This window comes from Pseudophryne corroboree, chromosome 10 (assembly GCF_028390025.1).
Source record: "Pseudophryne corroboree isolate aPseCor3 chromosome 10, aPseCor3.hap2, whole genome shotgun sequence".
NCBI classification, from domain to species: Eukaryota; Metazoa; Chordata; class Amphibia; order Anura; family Myobatrachidae; genus Pseudophryne; species Pseudophryne corroboree.
This window is the reverse complement of record NC_086453.1, coordinates 266,189,538-266,210,482: the sequence shown is the minus strand read 5'-3', so window position 1 is coordinate 266,210,482 and position 20,945 is coordinate 266,189,538. Positions and strand designations below refer to the sequence as shown.

Below are 20,945 nucleotides of genomic sequence, written 5' to 3'. Positions count from 1 at the left end.
GCCGCCCAAGATGAGCCCACTTTCCGTGTGGAATGGGCTTTTACAGATTTTGGCTGTGGCAGGCCTGCCACAGAATGTGCAAGCTGAATTGTACTACAAATCCAACGAGCAATCGTCTGCTTAGAAGCAGGAGCACCCAGCTTGTTGGGTGCATACAGGATAAACAGCGAGTCAGATTTTCTGACTCCAGCCGTCCTGGAAACATATATTTTCAGGGCCCTGACTACATCCAGCAACTTGGAATCCTCCAAGTCCCTAGTAGCCGCAGGTACCACAATAGGTTGGTTTAAGTGAAATGCTGAAACCACCTTAGGGAGAAATTGAGGACGAGTCCTCAATTCTGCCCTGTCCGTATGAAAAATTAGGTAAGGGCTTTTATAGGATAAAGCCGCCAATTCTGATACACGCCTGGCTGAAGCCAGGGCTAACAGCATTACCACTTTCCATGTGAGATATTTCAAGTCCACAGTGGTGAGTGGTTCAAACCAATGTGATTTTAGGAATCCCAACACTACATTGAGATCCCAAGGTGCCACTGGAGGCACAAAAGGAGGCTGTATATGCAGTACTCCCTTGACAAACGTCTGAACTTCAGGAACAGAAGCTAGTTCTTTTTGGAAGAATATCGACAGGGCCGAAATTTGAACCTTAATGGACCCTAATTTGAGGCCCATAGACAGTCCTGCTTGCAGGAAATGCAGGAATCGACCCAGTTGAAATTCCTCCGTAGGGGCCTTCCTGGCCTCGCACCACGCAACATATTTACGCCAAATACGGTGATAATGTTGTACGGTTACATCCTTCCTGGCTTTGATCAGGGTAGGGATGACTTCATCCGGAATGCCTTTTTCCTTCAGGATCCGGCGTTCAACCGCCATGCCGTCAAACGCAGCCGCGGTAAGTCTTGGAACAGACATGGTCCCTGCTGGAGCAGGTCCTGTCTTAGAGGTAGAGGCCACGGGTCTTCCGTGAGCATCTCTTGAATTTCCGGGTACCAAGTCCTTCTTGGCCAATCCGGAGCCACGAGTATAGTCTTTACTCCTCTCCTCCTCATGATTCTCAGTACTTTTGGTATGAGAGGAAGAGGAGGGAACACATACACTGACCGGTACACCCACGGTGTTACCAGAGCGTCCACAGCTATTGCCTGAGGGTCCCTCGACCTGGAGCAATATCTGTCCAGTTTTTTGTTGAGGCGAGACGCCATCATGTCCACCTTTGGTTTTTCCCAACGGTTTACAATCATGTGGAAGACTTCTGGGTGAAGTCCCCACTCCCCCGGGTGAAGATCGTGTCTGCTGAGGAAGTCTGCTTCCCAGTTGTCCACTCCCGGAATGAACACTGCTGACAGTGCTATCACATGATTTTCCGCCCAGCGAAGAATCCTTGCCACTTCCGTCATTGCCCTCCTGCTTCTTGTGCCGCCCTGTCTGTTTACGTGGGCGACTGCCGTGATGTTGTCCGACTGGATCAATACTGGCTGACCCTGAAGCAGAGGCCTTGCCTGACTTAGGGCATTGTAAATGGCCCTTAGTTCCAGGATATTTATGTGAAGTGACGTTTCCATGCTTGACCACAAGCCCTGGAAATTTTTTCCCTGTGTGACTGCTCCCCAGCCTCTCAGGCTGGCATCTGTGGTCACCAGGACCCAATCCTGAATGCCGAATCTGCGGCCCTCTAGGAGATGAGCACTCTGTAACCACCACAGGAGAGACACCCTTGTCCTTGGAGACAGGGTTATCCGCTGATGCATTTGAAGATGCGATCCGGACCATTTGTCTAGCAGATCCAACTGAAAAGTTCTTGCGTGGAATCTGCCGAATAGAATCGCTTCGTAAGAAGCCACCATCTTTCCCAGGACCCTTGTGCACTGATGCACTGACACCTGGCCTGGTCTGAGGAGTTTCCTGACTAGGTCGGATAACTCCCTGGCTTTCTCTTCCGGGAGAAACACCTTTTTCTGTACTGTGTTCAGAATCATCCCTAGGAACAGCAGACGTGTCGTCGGAATCAGCTGCGATTTTGGAATATTTAGAATCCATCCGTGCTGTCGTAGTACTATTTGAGATAGTGCTACTCCGACCTCTAACTGTTCTCTGGACCGTGCCCTTATCAGGAGATCGTCCAAGTAAGGGATAATTAAGACGCCTTTTCTTCGAAGAAGAATCATCATTTCGGCCATTACCTTGGTAAAGACCCGGGGTACCGTGGACAATCCAAACGGCAACGTCTGAAACTGATAGTGACAGTTCTGTACCACAAACCTGAGGTACCCTTGGTGAGAAGGGCAAATTGGGACATGGAGGTAAGCATCCTTGATGTCCAGAGACACCATGTAGTCCCCTTCTTCCAGGTTCGCTATCACTGCTCTGAGTGACTCCATCTTGAACTTGAACCTTTTTATGTAAGTGTTCAAGGCTTTCAGATTTAAAATGGGTCTCACCGAGCCGTCCGGCTTCGGTACCACAAACAGCGTGGAGTAATACCCCTTTCCCTGTTGTAGGAGGGGTACCTTGATTATCACTTGCTGGGAATACAGCTTGTGAATGGCTTCCAATACCGCCTCCCTGTCGGGGGTAGACGTTGGTAAAGCAGACTTCAGGAACCGGCGAGGGGGAGACGTCTCTAATTCCAATTTGTACCCCTGAGATACTACCTGCAGGATCCAGGGGTCCACTTGCGAGTGAGCCCACTGCGCGCTTAAATTCTTGAGACGGGCCCCCACCGTGCCTGAGTCCGCTTGTAAGGCCCCAGCGTCATGCTGAGGACTTGGCAGAAGCGGGGGAGGGCTTCTGTTCGTGGGAAGAAGCTGTCTGTTGCAGTCTTTTTCCCCTTCCTCTGCCCTGGGGCAGATATGAGTGGCCTTTTGCCCGCTTGCCCTTATGGGGACGAAAGGACTGAGCCTGAAAAGACGGTATCTTTTTCTGCTGCGAGGTGACTTGGGGTAAAAAGGTGGATTTCCCAGCCGTTGCCGTGGCCACCAGGTCCGATAGACCGCGCCCAAATAACTCCTCCCCTTTATACGGCAATACTTCCATATGCCGTTTGGAATCCGCATCCCCTGACCACTGTCGCGTCCATAATCCTCTTCTGGCAGAAATGGACATCGCACTTACTCTTGATGCCAGAGTGCAAATGTCTCTCTGTGCATCTCGCATATATAGGAATGCATCCTTTAAATGCTCTATAGTCAATAATATATTGTCCCTGTCCAGGGTATCAATATTTTCAGTCAGGGAATCCGACCAAGCCACCCCAGCACTGCACATCCAGGCTGAGGCGATTGCTGGTCGCAGTATAACACCAGTATGAGTGTATATACTTTTAAGGATATTTTCCAGCCTCCTATCTGCTGGCTCCTTAAGGGCGGCCGTTTCTGGAGACGGTAACGCCACTTGTTTTGATAAGCGTGTGAGCGCCTTATCCACCCTAGGGGTGTTTCCCAACGAGCCCTAACCTCTGGTGGGAAGGGATATAGTGCCAATAATTTTTTAGAAATTAGCAGTTTTTTGTCGGGGGTTACCCACGCTTCATCACACACTTCATTCAATTCATCTGATTCAGGAAAAACTAGAGATGAGCGCCTGAAATTTTTCGGGTTTTGTGTTTTGGTTTTGGGTTCGGTTCCGCGGCCGTGTTTTGGGTTCGAACGCGTTTTGGCAAAACCTCACCGAATTTTTTTTGTCGGATTCGGGTGTGTTTTGGATTCGGGTGTTTTTTTCAAAAAACCCTAAAAAACAGCTTAAATCATAGAATTTGGGGGTAATTTTGATCCCAAAGTATTATTAACCTCAAAAAACATAATTTACACTCATTTTCAGCCTATTCTGAACACATCACACCTCACAATATTATTTTTAGTCCTAAAATTTGCACCGAGGTCGCTGTGTGAGTAAGATAAGCGACCCTAGTGGCCGACACAAACACCGGGCCCATCTAGGAGTGGCACTGCAGTGTCACGCAGGATGTCCCTTCCAAAAAACCCTCCCCAAACAGCACATGACGCAAAGAAAAAAAGAGGCGCAATGAGGTAGCTGACTGTGTGAGAAAGATAAGCGACCCTAGTGGCCGACACAAACACCGGGCCCATCTAGGAGTGGCACTGCAGTGTCACGCAGGATGGCCCTTCCAAAAAACCCTCCCCAAACAGCACATGACGCAAAGAAAAAAAGAGGCGCAATGAGGTAGCTGACTGTGTGAGTAAGATTAGCGACCCTAGTGGCCGACACAAACACCGGGCACATCTAGGAGTGGCACTGCAGTGTCACGCAGGATGTCCCTTCCAAAAAACCCTCCCCAAACAGCACATGACGCAAAGAAAAAAAGAGGCGCAATGAGGTAGCTGTGTGAGTAAGATTAGCGACCCTAGTGGCCGACACAAACACCGGGCCCATCTAGGAGTGGCACTGCAGTGTCACGCAGGATGTCCCTTCCAAAAAACCCTCCCCAATCAGCACATGATGCAAAGAAAAAGAAAAGAAAAAAGAGGTGCAAGATGGAATTATCCTTGGGCCCTCCCACCCACCCTTATGTTGTATAAACAAAACAGGACATGCACACTTTAACCAACCCATCATTTCAGTGACAGGGTCTGCCACACGACTGTGACTGATATGACGGGTTGGTTTGGACCCCCCCCAAAAAAGAAGCAATTAATCTCTCCTTGCACAAACTGGCTCTACAGAGGCAAGATGTCCACCTCATCTTCACCCTCCGATATATCACCGTGTACATCCCCCTCCTCACAGATTATCAATTCGTCCCCACTGGAATCCACCATCTCAGCTCCCTGTGTACTTTGTGGAGGCAATTGCTGCTGGTCAATGTCTCCGCGGAGGAATTGATTATAATTCATTTTAATGAACATCATCTTCTCCACATTTTCTGGATGTAACCTCGTACGCCGATTGCTGACAAGGTGAGCGGCGGCACTAAACACTCTTTCGGAGTACACACTTGTGGGAGGGCAACTTAGGTAGAATAAAGCCAGTTTGTGCAAGGGCCTCCAAATTGCCTCTTTTTCCTGCCAGTATAAGTACGGACTGTGTGACGTGCCTACTTGGATGCGGTCACTCATATAATCCTCCACCATTCTATCAATGTTGAGAGAATCATATGCAGTGACAGTAGACGACATGTCCGTAATCGTTGTCAGGTCCTTCAGTCCGGACCAGATGTCAGCATCAGCAGTCGCTCCAGACTGCCCTGCATCACCGCCAGCGGGTGGGCTCGGAATTCTGAGCCTTTTCCTCGCACCCCCAGTTGCGGGAGAATGTGAAGGAGGAGATGTTGACAGGTCGCGTTCCGCTTGACTTGACAATTTTGTCACCAGCAGGTCTTTCAACCCCAGCAGACCTGTGTCTGCCGGAAAGAGAGATCCAAGGTAGGCTTTAAATCTAGGACTAGGATCGAGCACGGTGGCCAAAATGTAGTGCTCTGATTTCAACAGATTGACCACCCGTGAATCCTTGTTAAGCGAATTAAGGGCTGCATCCACAAGTCCCACATGCCTAGCGGAATCGCTCCGTGTTAGCTCCTTCTTCAATGCCTCCAGCTTCTTCTGCAAAAGCCTGATGAGGGGAATGACCTGACTCAGGCTGGCAGTGTCTGAACTGACTTCACGTGTGGCAAGTTCAAAGGGCATCAGAACCTTGCACAACGTTGAAATCATTCTCCACTGCACTTGAGACAGGTGCATTCCATCTCCTATATCGTGCTCAATTGTATAGGCTTGAATGGCCTTTTGCTGCTCCTCCAACCTCTGAAGCATATAGAGGGTTGAATTCCACCTCGTTACCACTTCTTGCTTCAGATGATGGCAGGGCAGGTTCAGTAGTTTTTGGTGGTGCTCCAGTCTTCTGTACGTGGTGCCTGTACGCCGAAAGTGTCCCGCAATTTTTCTGGCCACCGACAGCATCTCTTGCACGCCCCTGTCGTTTTTTAAAAAATTCTGCACCACCAAATTCAAGGTATGTGCAAAACATGGGACGTGCTGGAATTTGCCCATATTTAATGCACACACAATATTGCTGGCGTTGTCCGATGCCACAAATCCACAGGAGAGTCCAATTGGGGTAAGCCATTCCGCGATGATCTTCCTCAGTTGCCGTAAGAGGTTTTCAGCTGTGTGCGTATTCTGGAAAGCGGTGATACAAAGCGTAGCCTGCCTAGGAAAGAGTTGGCGTTTGCGAGATGCTGCTACTGGTGCCGCCGCTGCTGTTCTTGCGGCGGGAGTCCATACATCTACCCAGTGGGCTGTCACAGTCATATAGTCCTGACCCTGCCCTGCTCCACTTGTCCACATGTCCGTGGTTAAGTGGACATTGGGTACAACTGCATTTTTTAGGACACTGGTGAGTCTTTTTCTGACGTCCGTGTACATTCTCGGTATCGCCTGCCTAGAGAAGTGGAACCTAGATGGTATTTGGTAACGGGGGCACACTGCCTCAATAAATTGTCTAGTTCCCTGTGAACTAACGGCGGATACCGGACGCACGTCTAACACCAACATAGTTGTCAAGGACTCAGTTATCCGCTTTGCAGTAGGATGACTGCTGTGATATTTCATCTTCCTCGCAAAGGACTGTTGAACAGTCAATTGCTTACTGGAAGTAGTACAAGTGGGCTTACGACTTCCCCTCTGGGATGACCATCGACTCCCAGCGGCAACAACAGCAGCGCCAGCAGCAGTAGGCGTTACACGCAAGGATGCATCGGAGGAATCCCAGGCAGGAAAGGACTCGTCAGACTTGCCAGTGACATGGCCTGCAGGACTATTGGCATTCCTGGGGAAGGAGAAAATTGACACTGAGGGAGTTGGTGGGGTGGTTTGCGTGAGCTTGGTTACAAGAGGAAGGGATTTACTGGTCAGTGGACTGCTTCCGCTGTCACCCAAAGTTTTTGAACTTGTCACTGACTTATTATGAATGCGCTGCAGGTGACGTATAAGGGAGGATGTTCCGAGGTGGTTAACGTCCTTACCCCTACTTATTACAGCTTGACAAAGGGAACACACGGCTTGACACCTGTTGTCCGCATTTCTGGTGAAATACCTCCACACCGAAGAGCTGATTTTTTTGGTATTTTCACCTGGCATGTCAACGGCCATATTCCTCCCACGGACAACAGGTGTCTCCCCGGGTGCCTGACTTAAACAAACCACCTCACCATCAGAATCCTCCTGGTCAATTTCCTCCCCAGCGCCAGCAACACCCATATCCTCCTCATCCTGGTGTACTTCAACACTGACATCTTCAATCTGACTATCAGGAACTGGACTGCGGGTGCTCCTTCCAGCACTTGCAGGGGGCATGCAAATAGTGGAAGGCGCATGCTCTTCACGTCCAGTGTTGGGAAGGTCAGGCATCGCAAACGACACAATTGGACTCTCCTTGTGGATTTGGGATTTCAAAGAACGCACAGTTCTTTGCGGTGCTTTTGCCAGCTTGAGTCTTTTCAGTTTTCTAGCGAGAGGCTGAGTGCTTCCATCCTCATGTGAAGCTGAACCACTAGCCATGAACATAGGCCAGGGCCTCAGCCGTTCCTTGCCACTCCGTGTGGTAAATGGCATATTGGCAAGTTTACGCTTCTCCTCCGACAATTTTATTTTAGGTTTTGGAGTCCTTTTTTTTCTGATATTTGGTGTTTTGGATTTGACATGCTCTGTACTATGACATTGGGCATCGGCCTTGGCAGACGACGTTGCTGGCATTTCATCGTCTCGGCCATGACTAGTGGCAGCAGCTTCAGCACGAGGTGGAAGTGGATCTTGATCTTTCCCTAATTTTGGAACCTCAACTTTTTTGTTCTCCATATTTTATAGGCAGAACTAAAAGGCACCTCAGGTAAACAATGGAGATGGATGGATTGGATAGTTTACTAGTATACAATTATGGACGGACTGCCACGGTTAGGTGGTATAAAAAAACCACGGTTAGGTGGTATATATTATAATAATAATACAATTATGGATGGACGGACTGCCTGCCGACTGCCGACACAGAGGTAGCCACAGCCGTGAACTACCGCACTGTACACTGGTTGATAAAGAGATAGTAGTATACTCGTAACAACTAGTATGACACTATGACGACGGTATAAAGAATGGAAAAAAAACCACGGTTAGGTGGTATATATTATAATAATAATACAATTATGGATGGACGGACTGCCTGCCGACTGCCGACACAGAGGTAGCCACAGCCGTGAACTACCGCACTGTACACTGGTTGATAAAGAGATAGTAGTATACTCGTAACAACTAGTATGACACTATGACGACGGTATAAAGAATGAAAAAAAAACCACGGTTAGGTGGTATATATTATAATAATAATACAATTATGGATGGACGGACTGCCTGCCGACTGCCGACACAGAGGTAGCCACAGCCGTGAACTACCGCACTGTACACTGGTTGATAAAGAGATAGTAGTATACTCGTAACAACTAGTATGACACTATGACGACGGTATAAAGAATGGAAAAAAAACCACGGTTAGGTGGTATATATTATAATAATAATACAATTATGGATGGACGGACTGCCTGCCGACTGCCGACACAGAGGTAGCCACAGCCGTGAACTACCGCACTGTACACTGGTTGATAAAGAGATAGTAGTATACTCGTAACAACTAGTATGACACTATGACGGTATAAAGAAAGAAAAAAAAATACCACGGTTAGGTGGTATATATTGTAATACAATTATGGATGGACGGACTGCCTGCCGAGTTCCGACTGCCGACACAGAGGTAGCCACAGCCGTGAACTACCGCACTGTACTGTGTCTGCTGCTAATATAGACTGGTTGATAAAGAGATAGTATACAATACATACAACAATATACTACTATACTGGTGGTCAGGCACTGGTCACCACTAGTCACACTGGCAGTGGCACTCCTGCAGCAAAAGTGTGCACTGTTTAATTTTAAATTAATATAATATTATGTACTCCTGGGGGCTCCTGCTATAACAACCTGCAGTGCTCCCCAGTCTCCCCCACAATTATTATAAGCTTTGCCTTTTATACATTGATGTGCAGCACACTGGGCTGAGCTGAGTGCACACAGACTGAGTCACACTGTGTGACTGGCTGCTGCTGTGTATCGTTTTTTTTCAGGCAGAGAACGGATATAGCAGAGAACGGATATATATTAAAATAAATAAAAGTTAACTAACAACAACTGCACTGGTCACTGTGGTAAACTCTGTCTGACTCTGCACAATCTCTCTCTCTCTTCTAATCTAATTTCTAATGGAGAGGACGCCAGCCACGTCCTCTCCCTATCAATCTCAATGCACGTGTGAAAATGGCGGCGACGCGCGGCTCCTTATATAGAATCCGAGTCTCGCGAGAATCCGACAGCGTCATGATGACGTTCGGGCGCGCTCGGGTTAACCGAGCAAGGCGGGAAGATCCGAGTCGCTCGGACCCGTGAAAAAAAACATGAAGTTCGGGCGGGTTCGGATTCAGAGGAACCGAACCCGCTCATCTCTAGGAAAAACTACGGGTAGTTTTTTCACACCCCACATAATACCCCTTTTTGTGGTACTTGCAGTATCAGAGATGTGCAAAACCTCCTTCATTGCCGTGATCATGTAACGTGTGGCCCTACTGGAAAATACGTTTGTTTCTTCACCGTCGACACTGGAGTCAGTGTCTGGGTCCGTGTCGACCCACTGAGGTAACGGGCGTTTAATAGCCCCTGACGGTGTTTGAGACGCCTGGACAGGCACTAACTGAGCTGCCGGCTGTCTCATGTCGTCAACAGTTTTCTGTAACGTGCCGACACTGTCACGTAATTCCTTAATTACGGCCATCCATTCAGGTGTCGACTCCCTAGGGGGTGACATCACCATTATAGGCAATTGCTCCGCCTCCACATCATTTTCCTCCTCATACATGTCGACACACACGTACAGACACCCAGCACACACACAGGGAATGCTCTGATAGAGGACAGGACCCACTTAGCCCCTTGGGGAGACAGAGGGAGAGTTTGCCAGCACACACCAGAGCGCTATATATGTATAGGGACAACCTTACAATAAGTGTCTATCCCTTATAGCTGCTTATATCTGTTATTTTGCCAAATAAGTGCCCCCCTCTCTTTTTTACCCTGTTTCTGTAGTTGCAGGATGCAGGGGAGATTCTGGGAGCCTTCCTACCAGCGGAGCTGTGTGGGAAAAATGGCGCTGTGTGCTGAGGAGATAGGCCCCGCCCCCTTCACGGCGGGCTCTTCTCCCGCTTTTTTCTGGAAAACTGGCAGGGGTTAAATACATCCATATAGCCCAGGAGCTATATGTGATGTATTTTTTGCCAAATAAGGTAAATTCATTGCTTCCCAGGGCGCCCCCCCCCAGCGCCCTGCACCCTCAGTGACCGAAGTGTGAAGTGTGCTGAGAGCAATGGCGCACAGCTGCAGTGCTGTGCGCTACCTTATGAAGACAGGAAAGTCTTCTGCCGCCGATTTATGGACCTCTTCTTGCTTCAGCATCTGTAAGGGGGCCGGCGGCGCGGCTCCGGGACCCATCCATGGCTGGGCCTGTGATCGTCCCTCTGGAGCTAATGTCCAGTAGCCTAAGAAGCCCAATCCACTCTGCACGCAGGTGAGTTCGCTTCTTCTCCCCTTAGTCCCTCGATGCAGTGAGCCTGTTGCCAGCAGGTCTCACTGAAAATAAAAAACCTATTTAAACTTTTACTCTAAGCAGCTCAGGAGAGCCACCTAGATTGCACCCTTCTCGTTCGGGCACAAAATCTTAACTGAGGCTTGGAGGAGGGTCATAGGGGGAGGAGCCAGTGCACACCAGCTAGTCCTAAAGCTTTTACTTTGTGCCCAGTCTCCTGCGGAGCCGCTATTCCCCATGGTCCTTTCGGAGTCCCCAGCATCCACTAGGACGTTAGAGAAAAAAAGTTTAAAAAACTCATGTCGACCTTTCCTCACGTCGACCTAGAGTCCCTGTCGACCTACTTACTGCCGACCAATAGTGGTCGACCTAACTCTATTCTACCTAACATACCACACCCATTGATACACAAGGGTAGATGCTACCCATTGCATAGTTAGAGAGATAGATATTATATACAGGGCCACAGGTTACCTACTAATGGTATACAAACAGTATGAAAGTCTGTCCGGGCTGGGTACGCGGGGTTGCTGGCTCGCTACGCTTGCCATGCTGCAGGCTCGGCGTCGTGGACACCCACGAGTTTGAATAGTTCCTGCTAGTCAGCATGCAGACTGTCTGGATTGTCAGGGGGCGGGATCTAGTGGGAGATGTTGTGTCCGGTGGTCACATTACTACATCCCGTCTGTCCAGCTACTGTGTTTATGGAGTGAAAAATACAAGAATGAAGGCAGCCGACTTAGAATCTACAACGTGAGAAAGTACAGAGACACAACATAGTGCAGACACATAGGGGATAAATCCAAGTTGATCGCAGCAGGAATTTTGTTAGCAGTTGGGCAAAACCATGTGCACTGCAGGGGAGGCAGATATAACATGTGCAGAGAGAGTTATAGGCCCTACACATTCGGCGATGTAAAGCCGAGCTGCCCAACCGCCGATACGGGCGACCCGGCTGCGGGGGGGCAGTGACGGGGGGAGTGAAGTTTCTTCACTCCCCCCGTCACCCGGCTCCGTAGACTTGCAGGCAAATATGGATGATCTCGTCCATATTGGCCTGCATGCACAGCCGACATAGCACCAGCGATGAACGAGCGCGGGGCCGCGCATCGTTCATCGCTGGTGCCTCCACACTGCACGATATGAACTTTATCTCGTTCATTAATGAACGAGATCATTCATATCGTGCAGTGATATCGGCATGTGTGCAGGGCCCATTAGATTTTGGTGGGATGAGTTCAATCTGCAATCTAAATTGCATTGTAAAGATAAAGCAGCCAGTATTTACCCTGCACAGAAACAAAATAAGCCACCCAAATCTAACTCTCTCTGCAAATGTTATATCTGCCCCCCCCCCCCCCCCCCCCCCCTCTGCAGTGCACATGGTTTTGCCCAACTGCTAAAAAATTTCCTGCTGCGATCAACTTGGAATTACCCCCATAGTTCCACTGCACTATACACAGGTTTCATGAAAAGAATATGGAGCCCGTTTCTTTATAAAGTTTAATAATTCAATATAACATTCTGGAAGTGGAAGTCTCCAGCCATTGGCGTTAGTAAGCATAACACCCTATTGCAGCCATTCAGTGCTTACACTGAGAACTGCCAAAATCAATGCGCTTATGTGAAATCCAAGCTAGCGACGATGAAACTGCTGTTCCCACTAAGCCTCATTATGATAGGAGAATTGCAGCGATTAAACAAGCCACAGGAACTTAGACACATAATTAATGAGATTATCTTGGCACATTTGGAACACTTACCATGGTCAACAAGCCAAGCCATGCACAAAGAATTCAGCTTTTCATCAAAAAACTCCACCCCCTAATAAAGACAGGAAAATGAAAGATAAATGTACAACTAATACACACGGCCACATCTGCGAGCTACAAATGTAATAAGATAAGTAGTTTTACAAATGTATTGTAAAACCTCATTTATAAAAAAACAATAGTCACAATTTTATGTAACTGAACTAATACAACCAATGTATACACACACACTGGAAACCACATGTGTAGATAGAATGACTAAGAAATGACAGGCTTTTGTTGTTTTACGTGAATCTGTGGAGGCAGCTAAGTATCAGGAAGACTTACCAGCTGCCCAGCGAGCAAGGGCATGTATTCTATGATCGCAAGCCTCACTCTCCACTTTGTATCCTCCGCCAGCTCCACAATGGCTGGTAAGAGAGACTGGGAGAGCTGACGGATTCCAATCACTTCATTTACACAGTCCAAGTTGGATATTATATTCAGCCGAACTTCTGGGCACTGCGAGAACGTAATTACAGAAAACGTATTAATTCAACTGAACAATGGTTTGTTTAGGGAAAGCAACCGATACACTGACCAGGAAAACCAACAGAAAGCATCTAGGTAACTCCTATAGGCCCTGTGCTTGGGGCTCAACCTTTACCCCCCTCACCGCCCCAATATTTGTGCGCGCGATTATTTCTCTACACTTGGGGTTCACAAATTATAGTTATGCTTCTGGGCAGCATCTGCAATTGTGAGCTGCTTTCCACAATTAGTATCTGTTTTGCTTTAGATTGGATCCAGTCACAACATACGGATAGGAGAGGCTCCCCAGTGCCCGCCCACTTGTTACCTGGGGTAGAGATTTTGGGGTCTATTTACTAAGCCTTGGATGGAGATAAAGTCGCTGGAAATAAAGTATCAGCCAATCGGCTCCTAATGGGCCCTACATATTGGCAGATAATACTGAAAGATATGAACGAGATACCGTTCATATCTTTCAGTGTGGAGGCACCAGCGATGAACAATGCGCGGCCCTGCCCTCGTTCGTCGCTTGTGCATGCAGGCCAATATGGACGATCTCGTCTATATTTGCCTGCACTTCTATGGAGCCGGGTAACGGCTCCCCCCTTCACTGCCCCCCTGCCGCCGGGTCACCCGTGGTGCAGCTCGGCGGCAGATCTGTCAGTGTGTAGGTTGGTTTTCAAACCCAGCCTGTCACCTGGCAGTTAGGAGCTGATTGGCTGGTACTTTATCTCCGTGCACTTTGTCTCCATCCAAGGCTTAGTAAATAGGCCCATAAGCCTCTGACACAGCTTTCAGCATTGGAGGACCAGTGCCAAGTACTCTATAACATTTTCCATAGAGCTCTACTGGAAACTACTATCAGATTTTGCAACAAGCTCAATTTGTCTGTAGTAAAAAGCAGTAAAGTTTCAAATTTACTGCCTCTCCACAATGTATGGGGGAGACTCCCCAAATGGTGAAAGCATGTGTCTGGGGGGGATTGGGGGGGGGGGGGGGGGGGGGTCGTCTACAGCCACCCTGTGAGTGTGTGTTAATGGGAAACCAACTAAAAGCAAAGATGCGCTTTAACTCAAAATACATACTTTAAGGACTGCTAAAATACAACAGAGGTGTTAGAAACATACAGCTTGCACTGCAGCAGCAACCTCTGCTTGTATAACTTGAGAATTTCAATCCAATCAAACAAATACATTTATTTTTTAATTTAAATGTAATAATTCTATAGAAGCCTATGTTAGACCAGCTTCCTCCTGCATTACCCTACAGAAGTTACACTACGAATGAACTGACAACATGCACAACGGTTGCATAAAGCAATGGGTGTAGTATGGGTGACCGGCGGTCTCCTGACCGCCGGTCACCTTACCGACGCCGGGATCCCGGCAGCACACCGACGCCGGGATCCCGGCGGGGAGGGGCGAGTGCAGCAAGCCCCTTGCGGGCTCGGTGGCGACCTGCGGTCGCCACGGGTTCTATTGCCACTCTATGGGTGTCGTGGACACCCACGAGTGGAAATAGTCCCTGTTGGTCGGCATGCCGACCATCGGGATAGTAAGCCGTCGGGCTCACGGAGGAGGTCATGTGACTGTCGGTCAGCCGACCGGCGGTCACATGACTACCACCCAAAGCAATAACTGCAGATGATCGGATATTTTTGCAGTGTCGCACAAAATGTGGGTGGCCGCAGTAACATTTGGCAGCTGGAAAAGAATCTCTTCAAACAAATGGAAGTTGACCCATTACCTCATCTTTCAGCTGAGCTAGGAAGAGAGGTAGGAGATGCTCAATTGTATTATCCTTTCCTAAAATTGTGGATAATCCCATGATTACAGATGCCAGAGCGGATTTCACGTGCTGATTTGTGTCGGACACCAGTTCCTAAAAAAAAAAAAAAAAAAGATACAAATGCGCATGAGAACTAGTATATGGTAATTATACAGGTGCAATGGGGATTTACATTTTCTTTGCTTAGATAAAGCCACTTTGTCTAACACAGTAGGTAAGTGACAAACAGGGCTTGTTATGTCTACAGGCATACAGACAATGCAAACAGCCTTCAGACATATAAAAACTGCAATTTGTATTAACCAATTTTATCAAGAATGCCTCTAACAGGATAATTTCCAGCAAAACTGCAGCCCACTCCCGCAGACTGAACAGTTCAATTGCTTATTACTGAAGAGTCGCAACATGTTAAAATATTAATTGTCACACCAATCAGTGTTAAAAATGGATATTATACTGAAGCATTGTAAACACTATTTGAGACATCTTGTTGCTAAGCAACGAGACACTACACAAAAAATAAGAATTTACTTACCGATAATTCTATTTCTCGGAGTCCGTAGTGGATGCTGGGGTTCCTGAAAGGACCATGGGGAATAGCGGCTCCGCAGGAGACAGGGCACAAAAAGTAAAGCTTTTCCAGATCAGGTGGTGTGCACTGGCTCCTCCCCCTATGACCCTCCTCCAGACTCCAGTTAAGTACTGTGCCCGGACGAGCGTACACAATAAGGGAGGATTTTGAATCCCGGGTAAGACTCATACCAGCCACACCAATCACACCGTACAACTTTTGATCTAAACCCAGTTAACAGTATGATAACAGAGGAGCCTCTGAAAGATGGCTCCCTAAACAATAACCCGAATTAGTTAACAATAACTATGTACAAGTATTGCAGATAATCCGCACTTGGGATGGGCGCCCAGCATCCACTACGGACTCCGAGAAATAGAATTATCGGTAAGTAAATTCTTATTTTCTCTATCGTCCTAGTGGATGCTGGGGTTCCTGAAAGGACCATGGGGATTATACCAAAGCTCCCAAACGGGCGGGAGAGTGCGGATGACTCTGCAGCACCGAATGAGAGAACTCCAGGTCCTCTTTTGCCAGGGTATCAAATTTGTAGAATTTTACAAACGTGTTCTCCCCTGACCACGTAGCTGCTCGGCAGAGTTGTAATGCCGAGACCCCTCGGGCAGCCGCCCAAGATGAGCCCACCTTCCTTGTGGAATGGGCCTTAACAGATTTAGGCTGTGGCAGGCCTGCCACAGAATGTGCAAGTTGAATTGTGTTACAAATCCAACGAGCAATCGACTGCTTAGAAGCAGGCGCACCCAACTTGTTGGGTGCATACAGTATAAACAGCGAGTCAGATTTTCTGACTCCAGCCGTCCTTGAAATGTATATTTTTAAAGCTCTGACAACGTCCAACAACTTGGAGTCCTCCAAGTCGCTTGTAGCCGCAGGCACTACAATAGGCTGGTTCAGGTGAAACGCTGATACCACCTTAGGGAGAAAATGCGGACGCGTCCGCAGCTCTGCCCTATCCGAATGGAAAATTAAATAAGGGCTTTTATAAGATAAAGCCGCCAGTTCAGATACTCTCCTGGCGGAAGCCAGGGCCAGTAACATAGTCACTTTCCATGTGAGATATTTCAAATCCACATTTTTTAGTGGTTCAAACCAATGGGATTTGAGGAAATCTAAAACTACATTTAGATCCCACGGTGCCACCGGAGGCACCACAGGAGGCTGAATATGCAGTACTCCTTTGACAAAAGTCTGGACCTCAGGGACTGAGGCCAATTCTTTTTGGAAGAATATTGACAGGGCCGAAATTTGAACCTTAATAGATCCCAATTTGAGACCCATAGACAATCCTGATTGCAGGAAATGTAGGAAACGACCCAGTTGAAATTCCTCCGTCGGAGCACTCCGATCCTCGCACCACGCAACATATTTCCGCCAAATGCGGTGATAATGCTTCGCGGTGACTTCCTTTCTTGCCTTAATCAAGGTAGGAATGACTTCTTCTGGAATGCCTTTTCCTTTTAGGATCTGGCGTTCAACCGCCATGCCGTCAAACGCAGCCGCGGTAAGTCTTGAAAGAGGCAGGGACCCTGTTGAAGCAGGTCCCTTCTCAGAGGTAGAGGCCACGGATCGTCCGTGACCATCTCTTGAAGTTCCGGGTACCAAGACCTTCTTGGCCAATCCGGAGCCACTAGTATCGTTCTTACTCCGCTTTGCCGTATGATTCTCAATACCTTTGGTATGAGAGGCAGAGGAGGAAACACATACACCGAATGGTACACCCAAGGTGTTACCAGCGCGTCCACAGCTATTGCCTGCGGATCTCTTGACCTGGCGCAATACCTGTCCAGTTTTTTGTTGAGGCGAGACGCCATCATGTCCACCATTGGTCTTTCCCAACGGTTTATTAGCATGTGGAAAACTTCTGGATGAAGTCCCCACTCTCCCGGGTGAAGATCGTGTCTGCTGAGGAAGTCTGCTTCCCAGTTGTCCACGCCCGGGATGAACACTGCTGACAGTGCTATCACGTGATTCTCCGCCCAGCGAAGGATCCTGGCAGCTTCTGCCATTGCACTCCTGCTTCTTGTGCAGCCCTGTCTGTTTACATGGGCGACTGCCGTGATGTTGTCCGACTGGATCAACACCGGTCTTCCTTGAAGCAGAGGTTCCGCCTGGCTTAGAGCATTGTAGATTGCTCTTAGTTCCAGAATGTTTATGTGAAGAGACTTTTCCAGGCTCGACCACACTCCCTGGAAGTTTCTTCCTTGTGTGACTGCTCCCCAGCCTCTCAGGCTGGCGTCCGTGGTCACCAGGATCCAATCCTGTATGCCGAATCTGCGGCCCTCCAATAGATGAGCCCTCTGCAACCACCACAGAAGAGATACCCTTGTCCTTGGAGACAGGGTTATCCGCAGGTGCATCTGAAGATGCGACCCTGACCATTTGTCCAACAGATCCCTTTGGAAAATTCTTGCATGGAATCTGCCGAATGGAATTGCTTCGTAAGAAGCCACCATTTTTCCCAGGACTCTTGTGCATTGATGTACAGACACCTTTCCTGGTATTAGGAGGTTCCTGACCAGGTCGGATAACTCCTTGGCTTTTTCCTCGGGAAGAAAAACCTTTTTCTGAACCGTGTCCAGAATCATCCCTAGGAACAGCAGACGAGTTGTCGGCATTAATTGGGATTTTGGAATATTCAGAATCCATCCGTGCTGCTTTAGCACCTCTTGAGATAGTGCTAATCCCATCTCTAGCTGTTCTCTGGACCTTGCCCTTATTAGGAGATCGTCCAAGTATGGGATAATTAATACGCCTTTTCTTCGAAGAATAATCATCATCTCGGCCATTACCTTTGTAAAGACCCGAGGTGCCGTGGACAAACCAAACGGCAGCGTCTGAAACGGATAGTGACAGTTTTGTACAACGAACCTGAGGTACCCCTGGTGTGAGGGGTAAATTGGAACGTGGAGATACGCATCCTTGATGTCCAAGGATACCATAAAGTCCCCTTCTTCCAGGTTCGCTATCACTGCTCTGAGTGACTCCATCTTGAACTTGAACTTCTTTATGTACAGGTTCAAGGACTTCAGATTTAGAATAGGCCTTACCGAGCCATCCGGCTTCGGTACCACAATAGAGTGGAATAATACCCCTTCCCTTGTTGTAGAAGAGGTACCTTGACTATCACCTGCTGAGAGTACAGCTTGTGAATGGCTTCCAAAACCGTCTCCCTTTCGGAGGGGGACGTTGGTAAAGCAGACTTCAGGAAACGGCGAGGTGGATCTGTCTCTAATTCCAACCTGTACCCCTGAGATATTATCTGCAGGATCCAGGGATCTACCTGCGAGTGAGCCCACTGCGCGCTGTAATTTTTGAGACGACCGCCCACCGTCCCCGAGTCCGCTTGAGAAGCCCCAGCGTCATGCTGAGGCTTTTGTAGAAGCCGGGGAGGGCTTCTGTTCCTGGGAAGGAGCTGCCTGTTGCTGTCTCTTCCCTCGACCTCTGCCTCGTGGCAGATATGAATAGCCCTTTGCTCTCTTATTTTTAAAGGAACGAAAGGGCTGCGGTTGAAAAGTCGGTGCCTTTTTCTGTTGGGGAGTGACTTGAGGTAGAAAGGTGGATTTCCCGGCTGTAGCCGTGGCCACCAAATCTGATAGACCGACTCCAAATAACTCCTCCCCTTTATACGGCAAAACTTCCATATGCCGTTTTGAATCCGCATTGCCTGTCCACTGTCGCGTCCATAAAGCTCTTCTGGCCGAAATGGACATAGCACTTACCCGTGATGCCAGTGTGCAGATATCCCTCTGTGCATCACGCATATAAAGAAATGCATCCTTTATTTGTTCTAACGACAGTAAAATATTGTCCCTGTCCAGGGTATCAATATTTTCAATCAGGGACTCTGACCAAACTACCCCAGCACTGCACATCCAGGCAGTCGCTATAGCTGGTCGTAGTATAACACCTGCATGTGTGTATATACTTTTTTGGATATTTTCCATCCTCCTATCTGATGGATCTTTAAGTGCGGCCGTCTCAGGAGAGGGTAACGCCACTTGTTTAGATAAGCGTGTTAGCGCCTTGTCCACCCTAGGAGGTGTTTCCCAGCGCTCCCTAACCTCTGGCGGGAAAGGGTATAATGCCAATAATTTCTTTGAAATTATCAGCTTTTTATCAGGGGCAACCCACGCTTCATCACACACGTCATTTAATTCTTCTGATTCAGGAAAAACTATAGGTAGTTTTTTCACACCCCACATAATACCCTGTTTAGTGGTACCTGTAGTATCAGCTAAATGTAACGCCTCCTTCATTGCCAAAATCATATAACGTGTGGCCCTACTGGAAAATACGGTTGATTCGTCACCGTCACCACTGGAATCAGTGCCTGTGTCTGGGTCTGTGTCGACCGACTGAGGCAAAGGGCGTTTCACAGCCCCTGACGGTGTTTGAGGCGCCTGGACAGGCACTAATTGATTGTCCGGCCGCCTCATGTCGTCAAACGACTGCTTAAGCGAGTTGACGCTATCCCGTAATTCCACAAATAAAGGCATCCATTCTGGTGTCGACCCCTAGGAGGTGACATCCCCATATTTGGCAATTGCTCCGCCTCCACACCAATATCGTCCTCATACATGTCGACACACACGTACCGACACACAGCAGACACACAGGGAATGCTCTACACGAAGACAGGACCCACTAGCCCTTTGGGGAGACAGAGGGAGAGTCTGCCAGCACACACCAAAAAAGCGCTATATATGACAGGGATAGCCTTATAATAAGTGCTCCCTTATAGCTGCTTTATATATATCAAAATATTGCCATTAAATTTGCCCCCCCTCTCTGTTTTACCCTGTTTCTGTAGTGCAGTGCAGGGGAGAGACCTGGGAGCCGTCCTGACCAGCGGAGCTGTGAGAGGAAATGGCGCCGTGTGCTGAGGAGATAGGCCCCGCCCCTTTTCCGGCGGGCTCGTCTCCCGCTATTTTGTGAATCCAGGCAGGGGTTAAATATCTCCATATAGCCTCTGGGGGCTATATGTGAGGTATTTTTAGCCTTTTAATAGGTTTTCATTTGCCTCCCAGGGCGCCCCCCCCCCAGCGCCCTGCACCCTCAGTGACTGCGTGTGAAGTGTGCTGAGAGGAAAATGGCGCACAGCTGCAGTGCTGTGCGCTACCTTTAGAAGACTGCAGGAGTCTTCAGCCGCCGATTCTGGACCTCTTCTTACTTCAGCATCTGCAAGGGGGCCGGCGGCGCGGCTCCGGTGACCATCCAGGCTGTACCTGTGATCGTCCCTCTGGAGCTGATGTCCAGTAGCCAAGAAGCCAATCCATCCTGCACGCAGGTGAGTTCACTTCTTCTCCCCTCTGTCCCTCGTTGCAGTGATCCTGTTGCCAGCAGGAATCACTGTAATAAAAAACCTAAGCTAAACTTTCTCTAAGCAGCTCTTTATGAGAGCCACCTAGAAATGCACCCTTCTCGGCCGGGCACAAAAATCTAACTGGAGTCTGGAGGAGGGTCATAGGGGGAGGAGCCAGTGCACACCACCTGATCTGGAAAAGCTTTACTTTTTGTGCCCTGTCTCCTGCGGAGCCGCTATTCCCCATGGTCCTTTCAGGAACCCCAGCATCCACTAGGACGATAGAGAAATGTATTGTTTACGAGTACAAGTTCTGTTTTTTATTCCATGGTTACTAGGTTGATATT

At 48.5% G+C, this 20,945-nt stretch overlaps 1 protein-coding gene across 1 annotated transcript in view; it reads right to left on the bottom strand.

The window, feature by feature from the left end:
• Positions 1 to 20,945, bottom strand: part of PPP2R1B (protein phosphatase 2 scaffold subunit Abeta) — a 138,302-nt gene that overhangs the window by 26,151 nt on the left and 91,206 nt on the right. The window contains exons 9-11 of the mRNA XM_063943257.1: positions 14,663 to 14,797; positions 12,734 to 12,907; positions 12,398 to 12,458 (exon numbers count right to left, since the gene is read on the bottom strand). Of these exons, the coding sequence (XP_063799327.1) occupies positions 12,398 to 12,458; positions 12,734 to 12,907; positions 14,663 to 14,797 (370 nt within the window). The remainder of the gene's footprint in view (positions 1 to 12,397; positions 12,459 to 12,733; positions 12,908 to 14,662; positions 14,798 to 20,945) is intronic.